The 24,991-nt window shown below is 56.6% G+C and overlaps 1 protein-coding gene and 1 pseudogene across 2 annotated transcripts in view; both read left to right on the forward strand.

Annotated features, from left to right (window-relative positions):
- CDH4 (cadherin 4) overlaps positions 1–10,890 on the forward strand; it is a 687,747-nt gene extending 676,857 nt beyond the window's left edge. For both annotated transcript variants that reach the window (XM_005569504.5, XM_065523362.2), the window contains 5 exons: positions 3,525–3,758; positions 4,960–5,193; positions 8,330–8,469; positions 9,351–9,515; positions 10,225–10,890. In XM_005569504.5, the coding sequence (XP_005569561.3) occupies positions 3,525–3,758; positions 4,960–5,193; positions 8,330–8,469; positions 9,351–9,515; positions 10,225–10,431 (980 nt within the window). In that variant the 3' untranslated portion in view covers positions 10,432–10,890. The remainder of the gene's footprint in view (positions 1–3,524; positions 3,759–4,959; positions 5,194–8,329; positions 8,470–9,350; positions 9,516–10,224) is intronic.
- LOC123567077 (uncharacterized) lies at positions 10,431–13,574 on the forward strand (annotated as a pseudogene).
- Positions 13,575–24,991: the final 11,417 nt, after the last annotated feature.

A 24,991-nucleotide genomic window follows, 5' to 3' on the forward strand; every position in this document is an offset into this window, starting at 1 on the left:
GCACCGGTCATCCCAGCCTTGTCCTTGCTGCACTCTGCAATCTGAACTGCATCTCAGTTTTGCTGCCTGTAAACTGAGGCATTGGAACCAGGTCCACAGTTTTCAAATGCTTTTTGCCGGCAGCCCTTGCCACAGACCCCGTCCTGTGGGGAAGGCCCAGCCCCACCGGTGAGCAGCCCCTGGGGTTCCACCCTCGTGGCTCTGACCACCCGCAGCGCAGACCCCTGTGGCCTTCAGTCACAACAGGAAGCATGAGACCCTCCAGGACCCTGGGAGTCCAGAGGGCAGCAGCAAGGTCCCGGAGCAGGCGGCACGACAGACGACCTCAGGACCCTCGATGGGAGGGCGAGGATGGGCTGTGCAGAGGCAGCAGGAAGAAGGTTTGAGAGCACGCTGGACTTTCTGAGGGACGTGGGGTGGCATCTCAAGGAGTGGCCACCCCTTCCTGGACCAGCATTAACCCCGCAAGCCGGCCGAGCCCCCCATGGGTCGCATGCTCTCAGAGGCATGGAGGCAGGGTGGGTGGGAGCAGAGATTCTAAAACCGAAGATCAGTCCAGTACCACGGCTTCCCAGTGGGAAAAGACCTGACCTCTCTGTGCCTCAGTTTCCTCCTCTGCCAAGTTGGGGGAGTCTTAGTACCCCTGAGAATCAAACGAATCTGAGTCATCAGAGCACTGAGGAAGGGCCTGGCTCAGGGCAGCATGGGCTCCTGTTTGCTGTGGCCGTGGTTACTGCCCAGCCTGCTGCTCACTGAGTACCGGCCAAATGCCTGCAGCTGCTCATCGGTGAGCAGCACACGGCGATGCCCGGGCCTGGCGTGGCCGACAGCCCGAGTGTGTCGGCTGGAACCCAGGTCAGTGAATACCGATGGAGGAAACTGCAGCACGATTGAGGCTTTTTTTTCCTCTCACATCCAAGAAGCCTGGAGGCAGGCAACCCAGGGGCAGATCCCAGACCCAGGGCTCCGACTGCCATGGCATGGTCCAGAATGGCTGCTGGAGCTCCAGCCATCACAGCCACGTTCTGGCAAACAGAAGGCCTTGTGGGGAGGGCACAGGCACACGCCTGCTCTACTAAGGATTTCAGAAAGCCCCATGCAAGTCCTCCACCCGCAGCTCACAAAGCCCAGAACTTACTGATGCCGCCACCCCTAGCTGCAAGGGATGCTGGGAAATGGGGTCTTCTAGGTGGACAGTGATGATCCCAGACAAAATGTAGGACTCTGATTATTTTATTAAAAGGAAGCAGAAAATGGATATTGGGGATGACTCAGCAGTGTCTGCCCCAGGGAGACCGGAGAGAAACCAGTCACACAGATGATTCAGGCAACAAGAAGATCTGGGAGAAAACAAAACCGGTGGCTGGGAGGCAATGACCAGGGGCTCCGCCCTGAGGAGCTGACCTTGGGACCAAGAGCTGTGGAACCAGAGGAGCAAGCAGGGGAAGGTGGGGTGGCAGAGGAGGGTCACAGAGTCAGGAAACGGTGTGCGCAAAGGCCCCGAGGCGGGGCCATGCCTGGTGGGCTCTTGGAACGGCTGTGCATGAAGCCTCATGGGCAAGGGTCGTCACTGCGCAAACGCTCGTCCCATAGCAGGTGTAAACAGGACGTGGTCACCTCCCTGCCAGCCTCCCCAGCCATCGCCGCCTCCCCCGCCGGGGTCCACAGAGCCGGGGCCATGTAGCTGTGCAGCTACCTGTGAGCCCAGGGCCCTGGTCAGGGGAAGCGTCTCCCCTTGACGGCCCTCCTGCTGCAGCTCAAGCCCTGAGGTTAAATTAGAAAGTGATTGTGAGCCCGGGCTGGGCCCAGTGGCGCACAGCTGTAATCCTAGCACTTTGAGAGGCCATCGCAGGTGGATCATGAGGTCAGGAGTTCAAGACCAGCCTGGCCAACGTGGTGATACCCCATCTCTACTAAGAAAATACAAAAATTAGCCAGGCGTGGTGATGCATGCCTGTAATCTCAGCTATTCAGGAGGCTGAGGCAGGAGAATCACTTGAACCTGGGAGGCGGAGGTTGCAGTGAGCCAAGATGGCGCCATTGAACTCCAGCCTGGGCAATAGAGTGAGACTCTGTCAAAAAGAAAAGAAAAGAAGAAAAAAAGAGATTGTGAGGCTGTAGCTGGACGAAGCATCCATCACATGTGGCAGATGCCATGTGAGTGAGCCTGGGTGTGCAGGCCAGAGTAGGAGCCCTCCAGTTAACAGAACCTGTCTGTGCTTCTCCGATCACAGGGTGTGCCCTCAGCGACATCTCAAAGCAGTTTTCAAAGGTAGCGCCGCCCTGCGTCCCCTTAAATGTGTTTTGATGCAGCTTCCAGAAGATTCAAGAGACATCCTGTGGGATATATTTTTACATGCTTCGCCTGCCTCAGTCAAGACACGTGGTTGTTAATGTCAGGTCAGGAGCTGCCATCAGGGCAAAGCCACAGTCAGAACCTGCCGTTGCCGCCGCCTCCTCCAAGCCTGAAGAGCAGACAGGGCATCTCTGTCCCCAGATTCCAGCCGCCTGGCCTGCATCCATCAGCACTGCTGGCTTGGGCTGAGGCGGGGGCTGAGCACGTAAAGGCCCCAGGGACAGGGATGGCCCCTGAGGAGCTCTGGGGGCTCAGCAGAGCACCTCCCTCCATGCTGAGGCCAGAGGTCATCGGGTCCTCCAGGGAGACTTCCTGCCGGGCCAGGATGGAGCTTCCATCAAAGCTCATCGGGAGCGGCCGCACCTGCCTTTCTCACAGACACTTCCAAAGGCAGCAGTTCTTCCACGCGATCATGGGCTCAGGGCTTCCAGCACCCTGGGGCTCTGCTGGGTGGGGCCAGCAAAACTCCAGGAGGCAAGGAAAGGTTTTGCCCTAAGTCCCAGACGAGGGCAAGATATGGTGGGTGGGTCCCAGCCCTCAGGGGCCAGTGCAGAGCCCAGCACCCTCAGAACCCCTCCCTGGCTCCCCCGCGGGAGTGAGTCCCCAGTGCGTGGCTGTGACCTCAGTGGCTCTGAGTTTAACTGTGCATTGGTGGAGGGCATGTGGCGAGGGCTCCACGTGAATGCCGCACCCCACTGTGTGCGTGTGTGCAGCTGCGGGTGTGGGTGTGCCCGTGTGCTCTGCGGTGTCTGTTGAGATGCCGTACGCAGTGGCTGTGTGCGTGTGTGCAGCTGCGGGTGTGGGTGTGGCCGTGTGCTCTGCAGTGTCTGTTGAGATGCCATACACAGTGACTGTGCAGTGACTGTGGGTGTGTGTGCAGCTGCGGGTGTGGGTGTGCCCGTGTGCTCTGCGGTGTCTGTTGAGATGCCATACACAGTAGTGTGGCTGCCCATGGCGTGTGGCAGGGTGTCAGGAGCCATGGCTGGGCTGTGGGTCAGTCCCTGTGCAGCTGTGTTGGGGGGTGGCCGGCCGTGGCCGGCTGGGGGGCTGTAGATGTGTCCCTGTATATGTTGTGTGTGGTTGTTTGTGTGCGTGTCCTGTATGGAGCTGTGGGTTGGTCGTGGAGTAACAGGAGTGGCCCGTGTGGTGACCTGTGTCTGTTCCGCAGGGATACCCCCAGCCAGCGGCACCGGAACCCTCCAGATCTATCTCATTGACATCAACGACAATGCCCCTGAGCTGCTGCCCAAGGAGGCGCAGATCTGCGAGAAGCCCAACCTGAACGCCATCAACATCACAGCGGCTGACGCCGACGTCGACCCCAACATCGGCCCCTACGTCTTCGAGCTGCCCTTTGTCCCAGCGGCTGTGCGGAAGAACTGGACCATCACCCGCCTAAACGGTGAGCCCGCCTTAGGCCACGGGGAGGGTCAGACCAGCCTGGGGTGCAGGCCCCTGGGAGACCCAGCTGGCCTTGGAAGACTGAACACCAGAGGTGGGCGACGGCCCTCCAACAGGACTGTCCCACCAAGGCTGGGGACACTGGCCACGCTTCAGCTGCTCAGCCTTCTTCACCTGGCCCTGAGGAGGCCACCAAGTCATTCCCAATTTCTTGCTGCTTTAATGAGCCCAGCCGTGAACATCCTTGCAGCTCTGCCCATGTACATCCATGACAACTTCCTGTGCCAGTTATCAATTGACTGGACCCTGACCGATAACGTTTCCTTAGAATACTTCCTTGGATATAGATTCGTGGTATAAAAGGATATCAAAATTCTCAAGTTCTGGCAGTACGGTGAAAATGTGCTCTAGACATGTCTACTTCCATCGGGAGAGTGCCTGTTTTCTCAAACCCTACCAACACTGAACATTATTGTTTTAAAATAATATTGTATTCTGCCACTTTTAGGCCAAAGTCATTATTTCCATTTGTATATCTTGACTACCACTGGAAATTTTTTAAAAATATTTATTGGCCATTTTTGTTTCTTCCGTGAATTGTCTGTTCAATGACTTTGCCTATGTTTTCTTTGGGGAGTTTCTTTTTATTGATTTGATAAAACTCTTTATATATTCAGGAAATTATTTCTTCATCCTACATGTTGCAATTGCTTTTTGGTTGTGTCTCCAAGGCCTTTTTTTTTTTTTTTTTTTTTTTGAGACAGAGACTCACTCTGTTGCCCAGGCAGGAGTGTAGTGGCACAATCTCAGCTCTGCAACCTCCACCTCCCAGGTTCAAGCAATTCTCCCACCTCAGCCTCCCAAGTAGCTGAGATCACAGGCTCGTACCACACCCCAGGCTAATTTTTGTATTTTTTACTAGAGACAGGGTTTTGCCATGTTGACCAGGCTGGTCATGAACTCCTGACCTCAAGTGATCTGCCCATCTCAGCCTCCCAAAGTGCTGAGATTACAGGCGTGAGCCACCACACCCAACCTCCAATGTCTTTTAACTTAATGATGTAGCACAGGTGTATGTATGTGTGGTAACCAGACAGATATTTCAGATTTCCATGCCATTGGACTTAGTCTTTTCCTCTGGACGTCTTGCTTGGAAGGGAGGGCCAGGCTCTGGCTGAATGTTTACTGTTCCTTTGCACCAGGTGACTATGCCCAACTCAGCTTGCGCATCCTGTACCTGGAGGCCGGGATGTATGACGTCCCCATCATTGTCACAGACTCTGGAAACCCTCCCCTGTCCAACACATCCATCATCAAAGTCAAGGTGTGTCCATGTGACGACAACGGGGACTGCACCACCATTGGTGCAGTGGCAGCGGCTGGTCTGGGCACCGGCGCCATCGTGGCCATCCTCATCTGCATCCTCATCCTGCTGAGTGAGTGTGGCTGAGCACCAGGGTGGGTGGGGGCATTGCAGATATGAGTGCCCTGTCCCAGGGATGGTGGGCAGAGTGGGGCCTGGGTTTCACTCTCAGCCCGCATCTCTCAGCCTTATCTGTCAGGAGCCCTTCAGAAACGCAGCTGAACTGGTCCATATGACAATGGGAAATTGGAGCCTCCCATTACTCTCAAGTCTGGAGGTGCAGGTTGGCCCAGGCATCTCCCATGGCCTGGCCCCTTTCCATGGCTCCACTCTGCCTCCCAGAGCCCCTGTATCCTGAAGCTGTTGCCCTCCAGAACCTGTGATGCCTATGGGCAGCTCCCAGGTGGACTTAGCAGAGGGAAGTTCAGCCCTGCCTGTTAGCATCCCCATCCAAAGTCCCAGGACACTCTCTGATTGGACGGGTTTGGGTCACATGCACACCTTGGAGCCAATCGCCAACCAAGGAATGGAGTGTTCTCATTGGCTCTGCCCAGACCATATGCTCTACTAGTTTCCTGAGTTTCCCAGAACCACATGGGTTCCCCAGCAGGCCTGAGGGCTGGGGGGGTGCCAGGGGAGGTGCTTGAAAATGACCCCAGAGGTCCCTCTTCCCATCATCCCTCATGGACAGTCGCCCTGGTCTGTGTTAGCCCAGGGATCCCAGTGGGAGGCAGGGCAGGGAAGGGTTCGGTCACCACCTCCCCAGTTCACACCCAAACCAGAGGGTCCCCCACCACGTCCAGAACAGGCTGAAGCAGGTGCCAGGCCCCTCCTGCAGATCTGGCCTGTAGCTGACTTAAGACCCCAGGGACCAACGTCAGCCCTGTCCAAAGGACGTCTGAGTTATGAGGACTCTGCTTTTTTCCCCATTTCTAGACCTATCACCCCTCAAAAAGCTGGTTTTTAATTCTGAGGCTTGTTTTGAAAGCCGTTCAGTGTCATGGGCTCCTTTGTATGATCAGGAGTGGAAAGAGCCCCACAGAGGTTGGGAAGAGTCTCCATAGCAAAGGTGGGGGCGTCCTCACCGACGTCCCCTGCTCTGAAGACACAGGGGCCAGGCCCAGCCAGAGGGCCCTCTGTGGGCAGGGCTGTGAGGCCTGATTCAGCCGGGTGCCTGGCCGGGGCGGGAGACCTGGGCCACTCGCAGTGGAGGGCAGCCGCAGTGGGGCCGGGGCCAGGGTCAGCAGCAGATCCGCCTGCTGCCCGGCTTCTGTCCATTCGTGGGCACCTCAGCCCTGGTGGGGTGAATGGGGGCACCCGGAGTGGCCTCCCCTCCTCCACACTCCTTCTCTCAACCCTCGCTCATCTTGTCTGCCTGGATGAGCCTGGGGTGCCAGCTATGAGAGTGGAGCTGACCCCTTCGAAGCTTCCGCTGAGCCAAGACTAGAGCAGGCTCCGGGTTCCAGGTTCTCACCGAGCCGCACCTGCAGCAGGTGGTTCCTCCCTCCGCCTGCCCTTCCCTCTCCACGATCTGGGCCAGGTCAGGAAGTGTCCTCCAGCTGTCACCTCACCCTGCACAGGCAGGAGGGATGCCACCAGTACCCACAGAGCTCCTCCCAAGCCTCCGCTCAGCTTCAGAATCCTCCTCACGGCACTCAGGCAGCCACAGCCAGTTAATCGGGTTGGCAAAAAACAGCCCTCCTGATGGGGGGGTCGCCACCCCTCCCGCCTCCGGGCTCGCCCTCTGCAGTACATAAGAGCACACCTGTGACTTCTGGGCCTCAGCTGCTACATCTGTGACGTGGGAGGTGATGGGAGGCTTCGGGAGGATGCAGTGGAGTGCTTTGTGCAGACATTTACTGGGGGCGTGGGCCGCGTGACCTGCTCCTGGAGCCCATGCCCCGTGCATTGCCAGGCTTGCAGATGGGTGCGCCAGGCTCTTCCTGCAGCAGAGGCAGCCAGGGGTCCAGAGTGAGCAAGGCTGTTTAGGGGAGCCAGGCCTGGACACGGACCTCGGAAGGCAGGGGGAGGCCAGTTCAGCTTGGGGGAGAGGGTCCCCTCCATCCACCCCACAAGGGGGCTTTACCTCTCTTCAGTTTCCACATGCACCTGAACTTCTAAGCCTGTCCCCCAACTCCTCTGGGTGGTGGAAAGAGCCCCTCTGAGTGACCCCTTGGTGCTGGGTGGGGCTGCCCTTCTGTCCAGCAAAGCCCTGGACTGACCCTGCCCCAAGGGCCCTCAGGAAGCAGGATCCCTGGATCCCCTCTCTGGGCCCCTCTCCTCCCCTGCCCCCTCCCAGGGCAGAGCCTCTTTCAATATGAGGGAGTCCATCTCCCTCTCTCAGTGATTCCTGCCAAGACACTGTGTGCCTAAAACCTCACTTCCACCTCCTTTGCCAAAGCCGTCTCCCCTCCTGCTGCTCAGAAGAGGGACTCAGAAAGACTTGGGGGTGCACCCCTCAGCCCCCCATGTCCTCCTGCCCCCAGGCGGTGAGGGGCGCCCTGAGCTGGCTGCCTCCTCAAAAGGGGAGTGCAAGAGGAGGGCGAGTATGTAAATCAGTGTCTCAAAATGTAGCCCAGTGCCCCGGCAGTGAGCTGGGTAGAGGGCCTGAGCCAGTGCGGCTCTGCCTTGGAAACTCATGCACACACACACAGGCATGTACACACAACGTGGGCACACATGCAGAGACACGTGGGCACACATGCACTATGCACATGAACACATGCTTGCACTCACACCCCATGAGCATACACAGACACACGAAGTACACATGAAGACATGCACAGACATGCACACACAGACCCATGCAGACTTCTGTGTGCACATACACACACAAACACACGAGCACACACATACACAGATCTACATGCTCGCACAGGCACACGCATGTGCAAGCCTTCATATACACATATTCCTGCGGATACACGTATGCATGGTTACACAGACATGCATGAAACATCTACATCCACAAATGCACACGCACGTGGGCCGCACATGTGCACAGATGTGTGTCCTTGCACACCCAGGCCTGCATATGCAGAGACACATGTGCGTGTGCAATACAGGTGTGCGAGCAACACGGGCGCAGAGTCATGCTTGTGTGCCACCTGCATGCACATGCCCATACAGACACGTGGCAAACAGAGGCATGCGTGTGCACACATGCGGCACACCCACACACCCTGCTCACGGGCGGCCCTCCCCCGCAGCCATGGTCCTGCTGTTTGTCATGTGGATGAAGCGGCGGGAGAAGGAGCGCCACACAAAGCAGCTGCTCATTGACCCCGAGGACGACGTCCGCGACAACATCCTTAAGTATGACGAGGAAGGTGGCGGCGAGGAGGACCAGGTGAGACCATGGCCCGCCTCTGCCTCCCCACAGGAGGCCAGCTCTCACGTGTACCAGTGTCTCAGCAGGGCTTGCCCTCGGGTTTTAACAGTAAGACATTTCAACCTTTTTCACCAGTGAGGGCGCCAGGCAGGGGAGCAGTTTCCTAGTCCGACCGCCCTGCCCACGTTTGCATGTCTAGCCTGGGTTGAGCTGTGCACACTGCACCTGCATCCCCCACAGGGGATCCTAGGACCCCTCCCATCCTCTCGCCTTCCTCCCTCCCACTGCCAGCCCCTGCCCAGTGCTGCCCCATGCCCTGGAGGGGAGGGGGCTCTGGGTTGGCCAAGGATACCAATGCCCACTCACCTGATTGCTGCTGTGTGCGGGGTCTGTTGAGTGACCAGGGGCAGTGGCCCGGGAGGGTAGACTATGAGAGCTGCTGGTTGGAATCTGGGTCTGCCCTTGGCCTTTCAGGGAATCGGGGCAAGTCCTTAAACCCATCTAAAGTTCAGACCCCTCCCCACCCACAACACGACCATAACGAGTGTGAGGAACGTGCCTTGCGGAGACCCAGCTCCTGGCCACCTGAGCACACGGGGCACATGGTCAGTGAGCAGCGTGGTGGTGGGGTCACTCGGGGAGAGCCCCAGGCCATGGAACACAGCCAGGCACAGCCCCCATCCCTGCTCAAGGGATTGGGGTGAAGGGCGAGGAAGTGGGGCATTGTGGAGGGGCACAGCAGGGGACAGCATGGTTCTGTGGGATGCTTGGAGACCAGGCCACAGGGCAGCAGGCAGCAGGCGCATCTGTGGCCCAGGACACAGAACAGGATGCAGGGCGGAAGAGGGGCTCGGCGGATTCTTGTGGTGCCCCTGACTCCTCCCGGCTGCCCCCTCCAGGACTACGACCTCAGCCAGCTGCAGCAGCCGGAAGCCATGGGGCACGTGCCAAGCAAAGCCCCTGGCGTGCGTCGCGTGGATGAGCGGCCGGTGGGCGCCGAGCCCCAGTACCCGGTCAGGCCCATGGTGCCGCACCCAGGCGACATCGGTGACTTCATCAACGAGGTGTGTGCCCCTCAGCAGTGGGGGTCCCGGGCAAGGTGTCTCCTCTAAAACTAAAATTCTAGTAGCACACAAACAGCAGCCGTCTCCACAGTGCCGGTAGCCGCCGTGGGGAGGCGGCGGCTCAGACCCTTGGTTCCAGGCCCAGCCCTGCCCCTCCAGCTGGGTGGCCTGGGCAAATCACCTCCCCCAGCCGGCTCTCTTTCCAAGGACGAGGATTCCTACCTGTGAGCCAGGCGAAGGATCAACACGCAGGGCGGTGTTCAGCCTCCTCCACACCCACCTCACCCTCCCCCAAAACCCTCTTACCCTCCCCCACACCCCTCCCCCTCCCCCACAGCCCCTCACCCTCACCCACACCCCCACCTTCCCCGACACCTTCCTCCCCCTCCCCACACCCCTCTCACCTGCCCTTGGGTTGGGAGGAGCTGAACTCCAGCCACAGGCCCTACCCAACCCTCCGTCTCCCCTGCCCACAGGCCGCTGCTGGATTTGAGTTTGCCCCTCCAACACTCCCACGCTCCGTCTTCACAAATGCCCTTTCCTATTCAGAAATGCCCTTCAGTTAAATGCAGAGAGCACTTATTGGACACCTACTGTATGCAACATCCTACCTCCCCACCTCTTCTTCTGGGCCCTGCTTTCCGTTCCATCAGATCCCGGGGCTGAGACAGTGCGCCCTGCACTCTAACCCTGTGTCTGTGACCTCCAGGGACTCCGGGCTGCCGACAACGACCCCACAGCACCCCCCTATGACTCCCTGCTGGTCTTCGACTACGAGGGGAGCGGCTCCACCGCAGGCTCCGTCAGCTCCCTGAACTCATCCAGTTCCGGGGACCAAGACTACGATTACCTCAACGACTGGGGGCCCAGATTCAAGAAGCTGGCGGACATGTATGGAGGCGGTGAAGAGGATTGATGACCTCGTGTCTTCGCACCGAAGTGAGAGCCACACTCGGACGCCGGAGGAGCAGGACTGAGCGGAGGCGGTCGGTCTTCCCGACTTTCCCTGCGGCCGTGTCCTTAGTGCTGTTAGAAGGCCCCCCCACCCCCACGTTGAGCTGTCTAGCATGAGCACCCACCCCACGGCGCCCTGCACACGGCCGCTGCCCAGCACTGCGCCGGCTGGCACTGAAGGACAGCAAGAGGCACTCTGTCTTCACTTGAATTTCCTAGAACAGAAGTACTGTTTTTAAAAAAAAAAAAAAAAAAAAAAAAAAAAAAAAAAAAAAGGCCGGGCGCGGTGGCTCAAGCCTGTAATCCCAGCACTTTGGGAGGCTGAGATGGGCGGATCACTAGGTCAGGAGATCGAGACCATCCTGGCGAACACAGTGAAACCCCGTCTCTACTAAAAAATACAAAAAAAAAAAAAAAAAAACTAGCCGGGCGAGGCGGCGGGCGCCTGTAGTCCCAGCTACTCGGGAGGCTGAGGCAGGAGAATGGCGTGAACCCGGGGGGCGGAGCCTGCAGTGAGCTGAGATCCAGCCACTGCACTCCAGCCCGGGCAACAGAGCCAGACTCCGTCTCAAAAAAAAAAAAAGAAAAGAAAAGAAAAGAAAAAAAAAAGAAAGTGCCTTTTGGTACATGTATCAGATTCCCTCAAACTCAGGAGTGACTAAAGCTGACAGACCGTCCCCACCTTCCTGTCCCGAGCGGCCTCTGACCCCAGCTAGTCCCAGCTCTGAAGGCATCATTCAGAAATGGGGGAGACTGTGTCTTTCTTTCTTTCTTTCATTTTTATTTTGGTCTTTTATTAAGAAAAAGAAAGTGGGTGACTTGTTTGAAAACAGAGTGGGATTCAAATCCCAGCAGCCTTTGTTGTACACAGTTGGCCGGGGGAGGCACGGGGCGTCTCTTGGGTCTCTTGGGATTCGAGGCCAACTGGGAGGCTTAGCCTTCAGCCCCAGCAGCAGAAAGCCCTGCGGCCGGTGTGGCTCAGACTACCCCCGCCTTGTGGCTGCTTCCCACCCTCTCCCGGATGCTGTGAGGAGCTCAGGCCGGGGGCTGGAGGGGAACAGGGGTCATCCTGGGTGTTCCCCATCTCTGCCCCTGGCTGCCCCCAGGGCTCCACCCCCAGTCAACCCAGGCCTCCGTCAGGGCCACCTGTCACCCCGAGTGCCACCAGATCCCCTCTGCCTTTGGTCCAGAAGAGTGAGTTTTCCAAACCAGCCAGCGGTCTGGTCACCAGGCTGGCTCCAGCCCTCCAACCTGGTAACCAGACTGCCTGGGGTGCCATCAAAGGCCCCGCAACATGCATCGATTCAAAACCCCAGGACACTCTTGACAGCTCCAACCATCCGGGGGGCTGTGCAGATGGCAGGAACAGAGGACCCTCCCTGGCAGTGGGAGAGGGCATGGTGACCAGAACCACACCCAGCAGCCTGCGCAGCCTCCCCGTCCCCAGCCTGTGTGCTTCTGATTCCTGCCAGATGCTTGTGGGCCTGTGTGGGTGGCGGGAGGCCCCATCTTGCTGTGTCCACCTGTCGCACAGATGCTTCTGCACACTGCAGACGGTGCCTCCCCTCTCCTATGGGCCCACGTCAGGGGCAGGCAGCGGCGGGTCCAGCCTTGCTGCTGTCCTCGAGGCTGGCACTGCTATCTCCAGGGCTGGGTTGACTCAAGCCAAACAGGGGGAAGGAATCAGTCCTGCAAGACAGTAAGAGGGGCTGTGTCCGGGGACCCCCGGGAGAGCGCTCGGCTGCCTGTGTTCACTGCATGAGAAAACTCGGAGGGTGCATTCTCCCTCTGGCATGGCTGTGTCTGGGTGCCTCGGGCTGGGGCAGGAGGCAGGCCCCATGTGGGGAAGCCTCGTGCTTGTCAGCTTTCTGTCTCTCCCAGGCCAGTGACAACTGGCTTCCCAAGGAAGGAGGTGCCAGGGGTCCTGAGCAGGACCTGGTGTCAGGTAGGGCGGTGCCAGCACTGGGGAAGGACCGGGAGCCCTCCCGGAACCCTGCCTTGCACCTGCCGCTGGGGTCAGAGGGTGTCTCGGGGTGCCTGTGGGGGCAGCATGCGCTCCACCGGGGACCCGGGCCCCCCTCAGCCTGTGGCTCTTCCCCATGGCTAAGGTCATGCCTTTTCTGAACAGCTTTGGCCTTGAGTGCACACATCTGTGCCAGGCTCACAGCACATTCCCGTTGGACGTCAGGGTCCTTACCCAAACCAAACTCACAGCCACCCCTGCGCAGCCTTCAGAGTCGAGCTGGGGTCCCAGTCTCCAGCTCTGTCCGTTCCGACCCTCCCATGGCTGCCCAGGGAGGGCGGAGTTCACTGTGCCACGTGCTGGGTGCCCCCCTCTGCAGACAGCCAGTCCAGGAGATGGACCAACAGAGGTCAAGGGGCAGCCGGCTGGGCTGCACCGGGGTCCCCCAGCTCTGAGCTGTGCTATGCAAACAAGAATGCTGCTGAGGGTGTGGGGCCGTTGGAGGGACGGCTGGGCGGCCAGTGGAAGGACTGGAAGTCTCTGCTGTTTGGGGAGGTCTGGCCTCCAGTCCTGAGGAGTGTGTGTGGATTATTCTAAGTGTGACTATGACCCGGGAGCCGGGGCAGCATGAACTCCTTTCTCTGAAATTTTGAGGCCTCCTTGGGTTCCCTGAACCCTGGGCTGGCGTTCCCAGGACCCAGCACCAGGAGACCCCAGTCCTGCCAGCACCGCGCTACCCGGGAGGGCTGGGCGATGTTGGTGCCGCCTCCCACCAGCTCCCCTCCTCTCCCACCGCCTCTTGTCACTGCCAAGCCCCCCGTTCATTTTGCCCAAATCACGCAGGCTGAAGCTGCAGTGCCAGCTGGAGGGACATTCGCAGGGCTTCCCGCGCCGATCCCTGCTTCCAGACAGCTGGACAGCCTCCCCTTTACCCCCACCCCGGTGAGCCCCTGGGGGCCAGAGAAAGATGGGGTTCCCGCAGCTTCCCAGCTCCACCTCTGAACTTGAGATAGCATTAGCTAAGCATACAATCAGTGTCCAACGTCTCTCTTCCTTAGCTTGTAGATACGACTGTCTGTAACCAGGGGACCCCTGCTGGAAGCCGGGAGGCCAATGCTGGCCGGGTGCGAGGGCATGGTTTGGTTCCTTTAGGGAATTTTTGTTCTGCAAGCAGGAGAAACCTGTGCTGCAGGTGGGAGTGGCAGGAGCGACTGGCCTTGGTCAGCAGGCAGCCCCCAGCCCAGGACCACAGTGCTCTTCAGGGCCTGGGCAGCCCCCGTTTCTGGCCCAGCAGGTTTCTCTTTCTAGTGTCTTTCAGCACATCCAAAATGCTAGGCCTCCCGCCACCAACGTGTCAGAGCGATGTCCAACTGTCAGGCGCTCAGAGATGCCTCAGTTTCCCAGCGTGAGCACCAGCTGACACACACAGTCCACTGAGATGAGAATTCTGTTCTCTCCAAAGCAAAAAGCCGGGCGAGGGGAAGTTTCAATTTCTGTCAGTGCTCAAAGGAATAACACCAAAAGAATCAACACAAAATCTCCCAGACACACGTGACCCAGCTCACGGCGCCGTGGGTCCGTAGGAGGGACAGCACCTCGCAACAGGCCCAGCGGGGGACCACCTCTGTACAATTGGAACGTGTCTTATTTTTCTTTTCTCTCCTTTTTTCATTCTGATTTTTTTTTTTTTTTGCATGTTTCTTTTTGAAAATGGACAAAATGTGCAGCAGCCCGCATGACCACAGTTGTTTTGGGGAAAGATACTGAAGTATGATGTACTCACACCTGCAAATCTGAGCATCACGAGGTTAGACAAACGTTCCACCTTTTTTTGTAATCGTCAACAGCACAACTATTTTGTATTGTTGTTTGTATCATTTTGTACCAAAAAAAAAAAAAAAGGAAAAAAAAAAGGGAAGCGAGTTGATGTTTTCAGTGTGTTTCTAGTGCCAGACAGTCTTGGTCCCGAACTGAGTGGACTCTCGCGGAGCGGCTGTGCGCGGGCAGGCGGGGCGCGCTGCTCCAGAGACTGAATAAAGTCCCCCTTTTTCGTAGTCGGCCTCGCCCTGGCTTAATTTTCTTCCAAGCATTCGAGAAACAGATGGTGCTCCGGGACGGCAGGTGGGTGCACACGGGGGAGGTGGTGGCCACCATGAGATCCATCCATGCCAAACACACTCCTTGAGCACCTGTGCAGCTCGAGGCGCTGTCCTAGGCTGCGGGAAAATGAAGAACAAAGGCAGACCCGCTCCTCACACCTGTGGGGCCACATGCCATCTGTCTCAATGTTTTAAAGGGTTTAGAAGGTATCCATGAAGCTAACAAGCAAAATCACATTCCCCTCCTACCTTGGCATATACACCCGCCGGACTCCATGGAATGCCCGGACCAATTTGGAATTCTCAGACTCCTTGGAGTTTGGTGCCAAAAGTGGCAGCAAGGAAGGAGCTGGCCTGGGCCTGTGGCTCTTCCCACCTTCCTCTCTTCCCACCTCCCTCTCTTCCTACCTCTGGCTTTGCCCAGTGCCCCAAGGGGCCTGCGTGTAGGCATGTGGATGCCCCAGCCAGCATGTCCCGGCTTCACCTAAGACCCCCACAAACAGTATCCCTTGGGCCTCGGGATAGGTCGACCTGGTGAAAATGTTCCTGCAGAAGAGGCCTGAGCAGGCCACGGAGGGGGCTCAAGGCACTTTCTGAGGAGTTTCAGGGTCCTGGTGCCCAGAGGTGTCTGGAGGGGCAAGCACAGGGCCCCCAGCCCTGTAGACTCCTCCCCCTGTGGTGGGGGCACACTATAACGGGCTGAAGTGCCGGCACACAGAGACGCATGTGCACACATGTATATGCTTGCACACACATGAGCACACATGCACACCCACATGGACATGCATATGCATGCAATGGACGTGTGCACACACACATTCATTCACATACGTGCAAACACAGGCAGCACACATGCAGCACATGCACAGAGATAGGCCTCTGGACACTGACATGTTTGGGTGCAAACCCTCCGCAGCCACAGCCGACATCAGCAGATAAAACCACCAAGCCTCGGAGCCCTTTTCACGGATGCCAGATGCTGCGTGCATCCCTCCCTCCCCACCTCACTTCCCCAGCCTCAGGTGGAGGCTCTCAGGTGCTACGTGCATGCCTCCCTCCCCTCCTCATTTCCCCAGCCTCATGTGGAGGCTCTCCTGCAGTGGTAAGACCAGCTGGGCCTCTGCGGGTGCCTCTCCCGCCCTCTGCCTTCCGTGCCTCCTGTCCTCTCCACGCTTCCTGCTTCCCTCTTTCCTGTCATTGCCTTATCCCAGGCAGGGGGCATGAAGAGTATCAAGTCCCTGGGCCAGGCCTCCTGGGATGGCTCGGCAGAAGGCTGGTCACCACTGCAACCGGAGGCGCCTTGCTGGAGGCCTGGGTGCGGGGGTACAGGGGCACACCATCTCAGTGGCCCCTCAGGGTCGACACAGGCCGTGCAGCAGTGCTGTGCCCCTCAGTGGGGCTCACCTTGGCAATGAGCTGGGCCTTCTGCGGGCATGTGGTCCAGCATTCACCGGGCCCTTCCAGCTGAGGCCATCACCGCTGGTCCCCAAAGGGCGGCTCTGGGGGCCATGTCCAGGCCTAGTCCTCTCTAGGGGAGGGGACGTGAGCTCCGGAGGCTTCCCCAGCACAATGCCCCGTGGACCAGGCTCCTACACAAAGGCTCACGGGTACTCCATGCCCATCCACGATGCCCAGGGAGCCTCCCTGGATAGAGAGGACAGGCACAGACAATGCCACCTGTCCCAGGGCCTTACTCTGGGTCCCACAGAACCGGCCATGGAAAGGTTATGGTCACCCCCACTTTACAGATGAGGAAACTGCAGCTCAGAGAGGGGCAGTCACCCACTGCGAGCGGGGTTTGAACTCAGGCCTCCCTGTGGCCCTGGGGGCCTCCCAGGACACAGAACCAGCAGAACAGCCCAGGTGTCTCCCTCGCCCCACAGAGCTCTGGCCTCAAAGTCGCTGGTAGGAAGCCAACCAGGTGGGAAGTTAGTCCATTAACTACACTAATGAGCCTAGAAAAGCAACCCATTAACTACACTAACCAGCCCAGAAAAACAACCCATTAACTACACTAATCAGCCCATTATCAACCAGCCCATTATCAACACTAACCAGGTGGGAAGCTAGTCCATTAACTACACTGACCAGCCCAGAAAAACAACCCATTAACTACACTAACCAGCCCAGGAAACCAGCCCATTAACTATTCTAACCAGGTGGGAGCTAGTCCATTAACTACACTAACCAGCCCAGAAAAACAACCCATTAACTATACTAACCAGCCCAGGAAACCAGCCCATTATCAACACTAACCAGGTGGGAGCTAGTCCATTAACTACACTAACCAGCCCAGAAAAACAACCCATTAACTATACTAACCAGCCCAGGAAACTAGCCCATTAGCAACACTAACCAGGTGGGAGCTAGTCCATTAACTACACTAACCAGCCCAGAAAACCCATTAACTATACTAACCAGCCCAGGAAACCAGCCCATTAACTACACTAATCAGCCCATTATCAACCAGCCCATTATCAACACTAACCAGGTGGGAAGCTAGTCCATTAACTACACTAACCAGCCCAGAAAACACATTAACTATACTAACCAGCCCAGGAAACCAGCCCATTAGCAATACTAACCAGCCCAGGAAACCAACCCATTAACTACACTAACCAGCCCAGGAAACCAACCCATTAACTATTCCAACCAGCCCAGGAAACCAGCCCATTAGCAACACTAACCAGGTGGGAGCTAGTCCATTAACTACACTAACCAGCCCAGAAAAACAAACCATTAACTACACTAACCAGCCCAGGAAGCCGGCCTATTATCCACACTAACCAGCCCAGGAGGCCAACTCACTATTTCCGGTAACCAGCGGTCTCATGTGTGGTGCTGTAACCACCTAGTGCCGGGACAGGGTCACAACGGACAGGAACATGGGTCAGGTCTGGTGGTCGGAGTCCAGGATCCAGGCACCACAGGGTTGGTGCTGAGTGAGGGCCTGCCCCACACAGATGGTGCCATCCAGGCGTCCTCGCATGGTGGAGGGTGGGGGGCAGAAAGTCCCAGCTCTCTCCCTCCTGCCCTTTGATAAGATGCCATCCGGTCCCAGGGGCTCCCGCCTCGTGCACGAGGTTGGTGCTCTGATAAAAAAGCCTCCCCCTTGGCCTTCCGCTCTGTCCATGCGAGGACGCAGCACCCGTGCCCCTGGAGGACGCAGCACCCGCAGCCCTGGAGAACGCAGCAACAGGACATCTCCAGGACGCAGAGAGCACCGTCTCAGGGGGCTGTGATGCTGGGTGGGGGAAGGGGCCCTCCAGAGCATATTGAGTTTGGACGTGAACTTGAGCTGCATTCCCAGGTCTCTTCCGTGTGTGTGGAACGCTGAGTCTCCCAACACAACTGGGACAAAGTCCACAGTCCTGGGCCTGACCTTGGAGGCCCTCAGTGGTCAGGACCCGCCTTCCCTATGGGCCTCTGGAGGGCACAAGCATCGGCTCCCAGCACCTGCCTGGCTATGAGGAAGGGGACCCAGCCGGGACAGCCTCCATCCCAAATCAGCCAGGCCCCTTGTAGGGTCAGTGCAGCGGTGTCTGTGCATTGAGAGACTGCCCATGGGTGACTGGGCCAGGCCACTCACTGCCCATCACTGTAGACAACTATCCAGGAACCCCCAGGCTGTCCCAATAACCCAGCTGCCCAGGCTGAGCCTCCGAACCATCCATCTGCACCCGCTCTGGCATGTGCCTGTAAGGTGGGTCTGCTGTGGGCGCCGCCCAGGGAGGACATTCTCCTGCCAAGTCCCAGCCAAGCTGGGGGTCGTGGGCTCACAGCCCCGCGTGGCGGCAGCACCTGGCTCCCTGCTATGCCCGCCTCTCCCAAGCCACTGTGCCCCTCTGATCACCTTGGTGCCCTGGCCTCACCTCCCCACTATAGAATCCCAGCCCCCCAGGCCATGAGTCCGGACACAAACGGGTTCTCCCACACCAGACTTTGGGTCCTCAAAGCTCTCCAACTCACCCAGTCCCCTGACCCCACCTGCTCTGAGAGCCTGAGTCCACACTGGCCATGGATCAAGAGTGGAGCCCTGCACAGTATCCGTGCCAGCCACCCTGGGCCTGTGGAGGCTGAGCTCAAAGGTTGGGGAAACTGAGCTCGAAGAAGCAGGCAGCCCTCCGGCCCCTGCTGGGCAGCAGCGTCTGGCCTGAGCCCTGCGCTGAGCCCCTCCCAGGAGCCTCCACCTCAGGAGCCGATCAGTCCCAGCTCCCCGCAGGGCACGGCAGGCCACAGGACTGGGCCCAGTGGTGACCCCTTCCCTCCCCTAGCCCTGGGCCCTCCCTCCTATCCTCTCTCCTTCCCTAGCCCTGGAACCGCCCCCCACCCAGCCCTGGGCCCTCCCTCCCACGCTCTCCCCTTCCACAGCCCTGGGCCCCTCCTTCCCACCCTTCCCCTCCCCCTGCCCTGAGCCTCCCCCTCCCATCCTCTCCCCTCCCCTAGCCCTGGGCACCCCCCTTCCACCCTCTCCCCTCACCGAGCCCTAGGCTCCTCTTCCCACCCTCTCCCCTCCCCAAGCCCTGGTCCCTCCCTCCCACCCTCTTCCTTCCCCCAGCCCTGGGCCCCCTTCCACCCTCTTCCCTCCCCCAGCCCTGGCCCCTCCCTCCCACCTTCTCTCCTCCCCCACCCCTGGCCCCTCCCTCCCACCTTCTCTCCTCCCCCAGCCCTGGGCCCCCTCCCCACTTCCTTCTCCCAGTCCTGGGCCGCCTCCCACCCTCTCCCCTCCCCCAGCCCTGGGCCCCCCCACCCTCCTTTTTCTTGGGCACAATTCACATGCACAATGACTTGCATAACAAAAAACCACTCACACGGTTAATTACGCAGCTGATAATTACAGGCACAATTAGCCACTTGCTAATTTTGAGGGTGCCAGTAGTTAATTACACTCACAATTAGGCAACTACTGTAGGCCTGGGACAGGAGTCCTGGTGGCGGGGGGACCCTCCTTGGAATCAGACTCCCAGGGTGAGGCCCTGTGGCGGGGAGGGGGTGGTCAGGTGATCTGCAAAGCACCCTCCTCCCAGCTTCAAGGCGTGGGCTTACAGGCCTAGAGGCCAGGGCCTGGCAAACGAAAAATCCAGCTTGGGGCCCTTTCCAGGGAGACCCAGAGGCCTTCTCTTGGGTCATTTCACAGGATGGGGGTCGCCGTCACTCCTCTGTCCCAGGAGGATTCAGAGAGGTCAGTTCACAGGCCTATGCTGGGCAGAGCCGCTTGTCCACGGCACTGGCCACTCAGCCAAGTATTGACAGACCCACCCGCAGGGCAGACGAAAGAGGCATGGCTCAGCCGGCTGCGGGACCCTGCACCCCCCCACTCACTCACACATGTGCACATGCATGCACATGCACATGTGAACACACACACACACACACACAGCCCTCCTCAGCTCACAGTGGGCTGCAGGATGCTGTCCAAGGTACTGACCTCTCTGCTGCTGGGCCCCTCGTCGCTGAGCCGGGCAGGAGTCAGCTGGGAAAGCTGGAGGACCAGGCAGGGACAGCACCCGAAATCCCTGCTCAGCCCCCTGTGCTGTTCCTGCCCCCGAGACCGTGGCCAGCCACCCAAGGACTACCCCTCAGCGGCCTGAGGACACAGCGCCGGCTCTTCATCTCAAGCACACGGAGGCGCAAGAGGGAGGGTCTGTAGCCTCGGCAGAGACTGAGCCGGATGCACTGAGACCCTGGCCTGGGGCAGGCAGGGGCTCCCTCAGGGGGATCAGAAGGGGTCAACACTGCAGACCACAGGCCGGCCCAGCCTCAGGCACGGTCCGCCTGGCATAGCACACTTTACAGTGTGGAATATACTGTTGTATTTGTTTCCTGGCGCAACAAAGTCCCACAAACCAGGTAGCTTAAAGCAAAGACATTTATGCTCTCCCAGTCCTGGAGGCCAAAAGTCTGAGATCAGTATCCCTGGGCCGAATCAAGGGGTCAGCAGGGCTGAGCTCCCTCCAGGGGACCTAGGGGACAAGCCCTCACTGCCTCTTCCAGCCTCCAGTTCCCTGGCTCATGGCCACATCACTCCTGTCTCTGCCTCCATCTTCACTTCATCTTCTCAGGGTAACCTCCCTCCACCTCCCTTTTATATATGGACACTTCCCATTGGATTTCGGGCCTATGGCTAGTCCAGAAAGATCTCATCTTGAGACCTCTAACTCAATCGCATCTGCAGAGACTATTTCCAGATCAGGTCACCTTCACGGGTTCTTTTTCCCTTGGGGCGGTGGTGGTGGAGGGGGATTTTTCAGCTGACTACAATTGTCAACATTAAAAAATCAAGATATTGTAGGGGTCCCAACTAGACATTGAGAAGGTGGACAACGGGAGGACTGGGTCTCTCCTTCATCCCTCAGCTGCCAGGATGGAGGGTCTGGGGGGGTCATTTCTTACACAGCTCCCAGTAGGAGAGGCTGTGGAGCCTCGGGAGTGTCACTTCGCTACCCCTGGGCTTCCTTTTCTGTTTCTGGGACCATGTACGAGCTAGTTCTTGCTGAGGAACAAACACAAACACGATCTCAGCAGCAGAGTCCGCATTTGGTTGGCTGGTCCAAGTCAGGCCACGGGGGCGGCTGAGCTCTGCCCCCTACTCCCTCATCCTCCTCCTGACCAGCAGGCTAGCCACCCTCACTGATGGCAGCAACACAGGACAGCAGCCTGGTCAATGCAGCTCTCCGTTCAGGGTACCACATACCCTGTGAACATCCCCTCGGCCAAAGCAAATCACATGGCTGAGCCCACGGTCAAGCAGCAGGAAATCAGACTCCACCCCCTTAGTGAGGGAGCTTCAGAGGCACAGGGCAGGGGTGAAGGATGAGGCCAGTGGGCCTGCAGGGGTGCATGGGGGTCAGAATCCACCACTGACTCCCCGAGCACAAGCCCAGGGCCAGCTGGCCCACAGGTCCCCCAGGTGCCCAGCGTCCCCCCGTCACCCTCCCATGGGGCGGGGCTCACATCCAATGCCTGGTTCCAAGTGTCCTCCTCATCTCACCTGCACAGTGACCATCCAGGATGCTCTCCCTGAGCCTGCTGCTTACCGAGTGCCACGCAGGCCTGCAAGGAGAGTGGGCACACGCAGGAGAGAAGCATGATTTGCAATCTCATTAATAAACCGTAGCCCAACCACAGACCTGCCCTGACAAGGAGCTGCACTCGTGGTAACATAAAATTGTCAGCCAGCTGGGCGTAGTGGCTCATGCCTGTAATCCCAGCACTTTGGGAGGCCGAGGTGGGAGGATCACCCGAGGTCAGGAGTTCGAGACCAGCCTGGCCATCGTGGCGAAACCCCGTCTCTACCAAAAATACAAAAATCAGCCAGGTGGTGGCACGTGCCTTTAATCCCAGGTACTCAGGAGTCTGAGGCAGAAAAATTGCTTGAACCCAGAAGGCAGAGTTTGCAGCGAGTCAAGATCGTGCTACTGCACTCCAGCCTGGGAGACTCTGTCTCAAAAAAAATTTTTTTAATTAAAAAAAAAAGTTGTCAGGCAATGAAGCTCGTTACAAGCTGCTCCTCAGACCTCCTGTCAGCTGTGACTCTGTCCACCCTTTCAGCCCTTCCAGGCCTGGAGCTGGAGCCCAGGGAGGCCAAGGGGTCCCCACCACAGTTGGGATGCTGACCATTAGCTGCTAGCCCTTCTGTGGGCCCTTCAGGTTCAGTCTTGCATGCTGTGGGGCCCCGGGACTTCCCATGGGAAGCCCAACTCGGGTCGTTCAAGAGTCCTATCTAGCCCTCAGCAGGACAAGATCCTCTCAGCAACGTCCGGAACACACACTGGCTCAGCCAGCCTGCAAAGAGCCACTTCTGTATTTGGACAGCTCGGTTCCCCCAAGGTACCCTTGTGCTCCATGGTAAGCCAAAACAAGCCTCTTTGTAACTTCCACCCACTAAAACCATTCCATTACCACCAACTGAGATGGGTTCTCCACCTGCCCATCCCGAACTTACCCCCACGTCCCGTGTCTCCTTGTCTCCTGCATCTGCCGCCCACATGCAGGCTGAGTGTGAAATAACAAAGGACACGCTCCTGGTGGCGCAGGGCAGAGCGCCTGCACACACACAACTCACAGAGGGAAGGGCATCCATGTGGGCCATGAGCCGGTCCCCCACAATGACCAGCCCAGCCACCCCGACGGTGGGGGAGAACGGGTCCTTCCTCTATGATCTGAGAGTTCCGCTCGGTAGCCCTCAAACCCTACTCCACACACACCTACTCGCCCTGAATCTGACATGCTCACTTTGAGCTGTCTTCCTGTATGCCTTTTCCCAGGCTGACACCCGCTTTTCTTTGCAAAATTGTCAGCTGAATTAATTAGCCAGAGCAATCAGGAAAGAGAAAGAAATAAAGGACATTCAAATTGGAAAAGAGGAATTCAAACTATCTGTTTGCCAACGGTATGATCTTATACCTAGAAAACCCTAAAGACTCCTCCAAAAGACTCCTAGATTCAATAAACGAAGTCAGTAAAGCCTCAGGTCACAAAATCAATGTAGCACTGCTATACACCAACAATGACCAAGCTGAGAATCAAATCAAGAACTCAATCCCTTTTATAATAGCTGCAAAACAATATACGTACCCAAGGGGGTGAAAGATCTCTACAAGGAGAGCTACAAACACTGCTGAAAGAAATCACAGATGACACAAATGGAAATATATCCCATGCTCATGTATTGGAAGAATCAATATTGTGAAAATGACCAAACTGCTCAAAGCAATCTACAAACCCAGTGCAATTCCTATCAAAATACCAACATGCCTTTTTCACAGAATTAGAAAAACAATGCTAAAATTCATTTGGAACCAAAAAAGAGCCTCAATAGGCAAAGCAATCTTAAGCAAAAAGAACAAATCTGGAGGCATCATATCACCTGACTTCCAACTATACTACAGGACTATAGTTTCCAAACAGCATGGTACTGGTATAAAAGCAGATACATAGACCAATAGAACAGAATAGAGAACCAAGAAATAAAGCCAAATACTTACCACCAACTGATCTTTGATAAAGCAAACAAAACCACAAATTGGGGAAAGGACACTGTATTCAACAGGTGCTGGGAAAAACTGCTGAGCCACATGTAGGAGAATGAAACTGGATACCTATCATTCAGCATACACAAAAATCAACTCAAGATGAATTAAAGACTTAAATCTAAGATCTGAAACTATAAAAATTCTAGAAGAAAATCTAGGCAAAGCTCTTCTGGACATCAGCCTTGGCAAAGAATTTATGACCAAGACCCCAAAAGCAAATGCAACAAAACCGAATATAAATAAGTGGGACCTAATTAAACTAAAAAACTTCTGCACAGCAAAAGAAAGAATAATTCAAGTAAACAGACAACCCACAGAGTGGGAGAAAATGTTTGCAAACTATGCACTTGATAAAGAACTAATAAACAACTAATAATCAGAATCTACAAGGAACTCAAATCAGCAAGAAAAAAAACCAACCTCATTAAAAAGTGGGCAAATGACAGGAATAGACGTTTCTCAAAAGAAGATATACAGACGGCCAAGAAACATATGAAAAATGCTCGACATCACTAATCATTAGGGAAATGCAAATTAAAACCACAAGGAGATACCACCTTATCCCAGCCAGAATGGCCATTATTAATGTTGCGGTAAACTGAGGAATGGAGAGACCAGTATGGGGTGCGGGAGGATTGTTGTTTATTTTGGGTACGCACCGGCTCAGTGGACTCACATCCAAAAAGCTGAGCATTGAACAAAGACTGAGCAGGGTTTTTAGAAGCGGAATTACATGAGTAAAACAAAAGCAGTTAATCATACAGTGACAGGTCACGTGATCTATAGTGTAACTGTTGACTTAGCATAACTTGGGGCTTTGCATAGCTAGTGACCTTGTAGCTGTGTCAAAAGAAAAACAAGAACTGACTAAATACAGACATTTGTAAAACATAATCATCCTTAAGAAGCCCGGCAAAGGAGTAACAGTAAAAGAATTTGTCTTTCTTTCTTTTTTCCTCAACCTTGCTCTGGAGTGGGTGTCTGGAGCCCGTTCCTTTGGCCTTGGCTACTCAGTGTGATCTTGTAACTGTCCTTGAAGTGAACTCGCTGCACTTTCCCCTGCTAGGCAGAGGAAAACTTGTTCTTTTCTTTCTAACCCTTGCCTTGCCTGTTACTTTTCTTAGAGTGAATGGATGCATATTTATTTTTAAATGTCTGCCTCATTAAAAAGTCAAAAAACAATAGATGTTGGTGTGGATGTGGTGAAAGGGAACGCTTACACACTGCTGATGGGAATGTAAACTAATACAACCTCTATCGAAAACAGTGTGGAGATTTCTCAAAGAACTAAAAGTAGATTTGCCATTTGATCCAGCAATCCCTCTAATGGGCATCTACCCAAAGGAAAGGAAGAGTCACTACATCCAAAAGACACCTGCATAGGTGTGTTTATCACAGCACAATTCACAATTGCAAAGACATGGA

The sequence above is a fragment of the Macaca fascicularis genome, chromosome 10 (assembly GCF_037993035.2).
Source record: "Macaca fascicularis isolate 582-1 chromosome 10, T2T-MFA8v1.1".
Taxonomy (NCBI): Eukaryota; Metazoa; Chordata; class Mammalia; order Primates; family Cercopithecidae; genus Macaca; species Macaca fascicularis.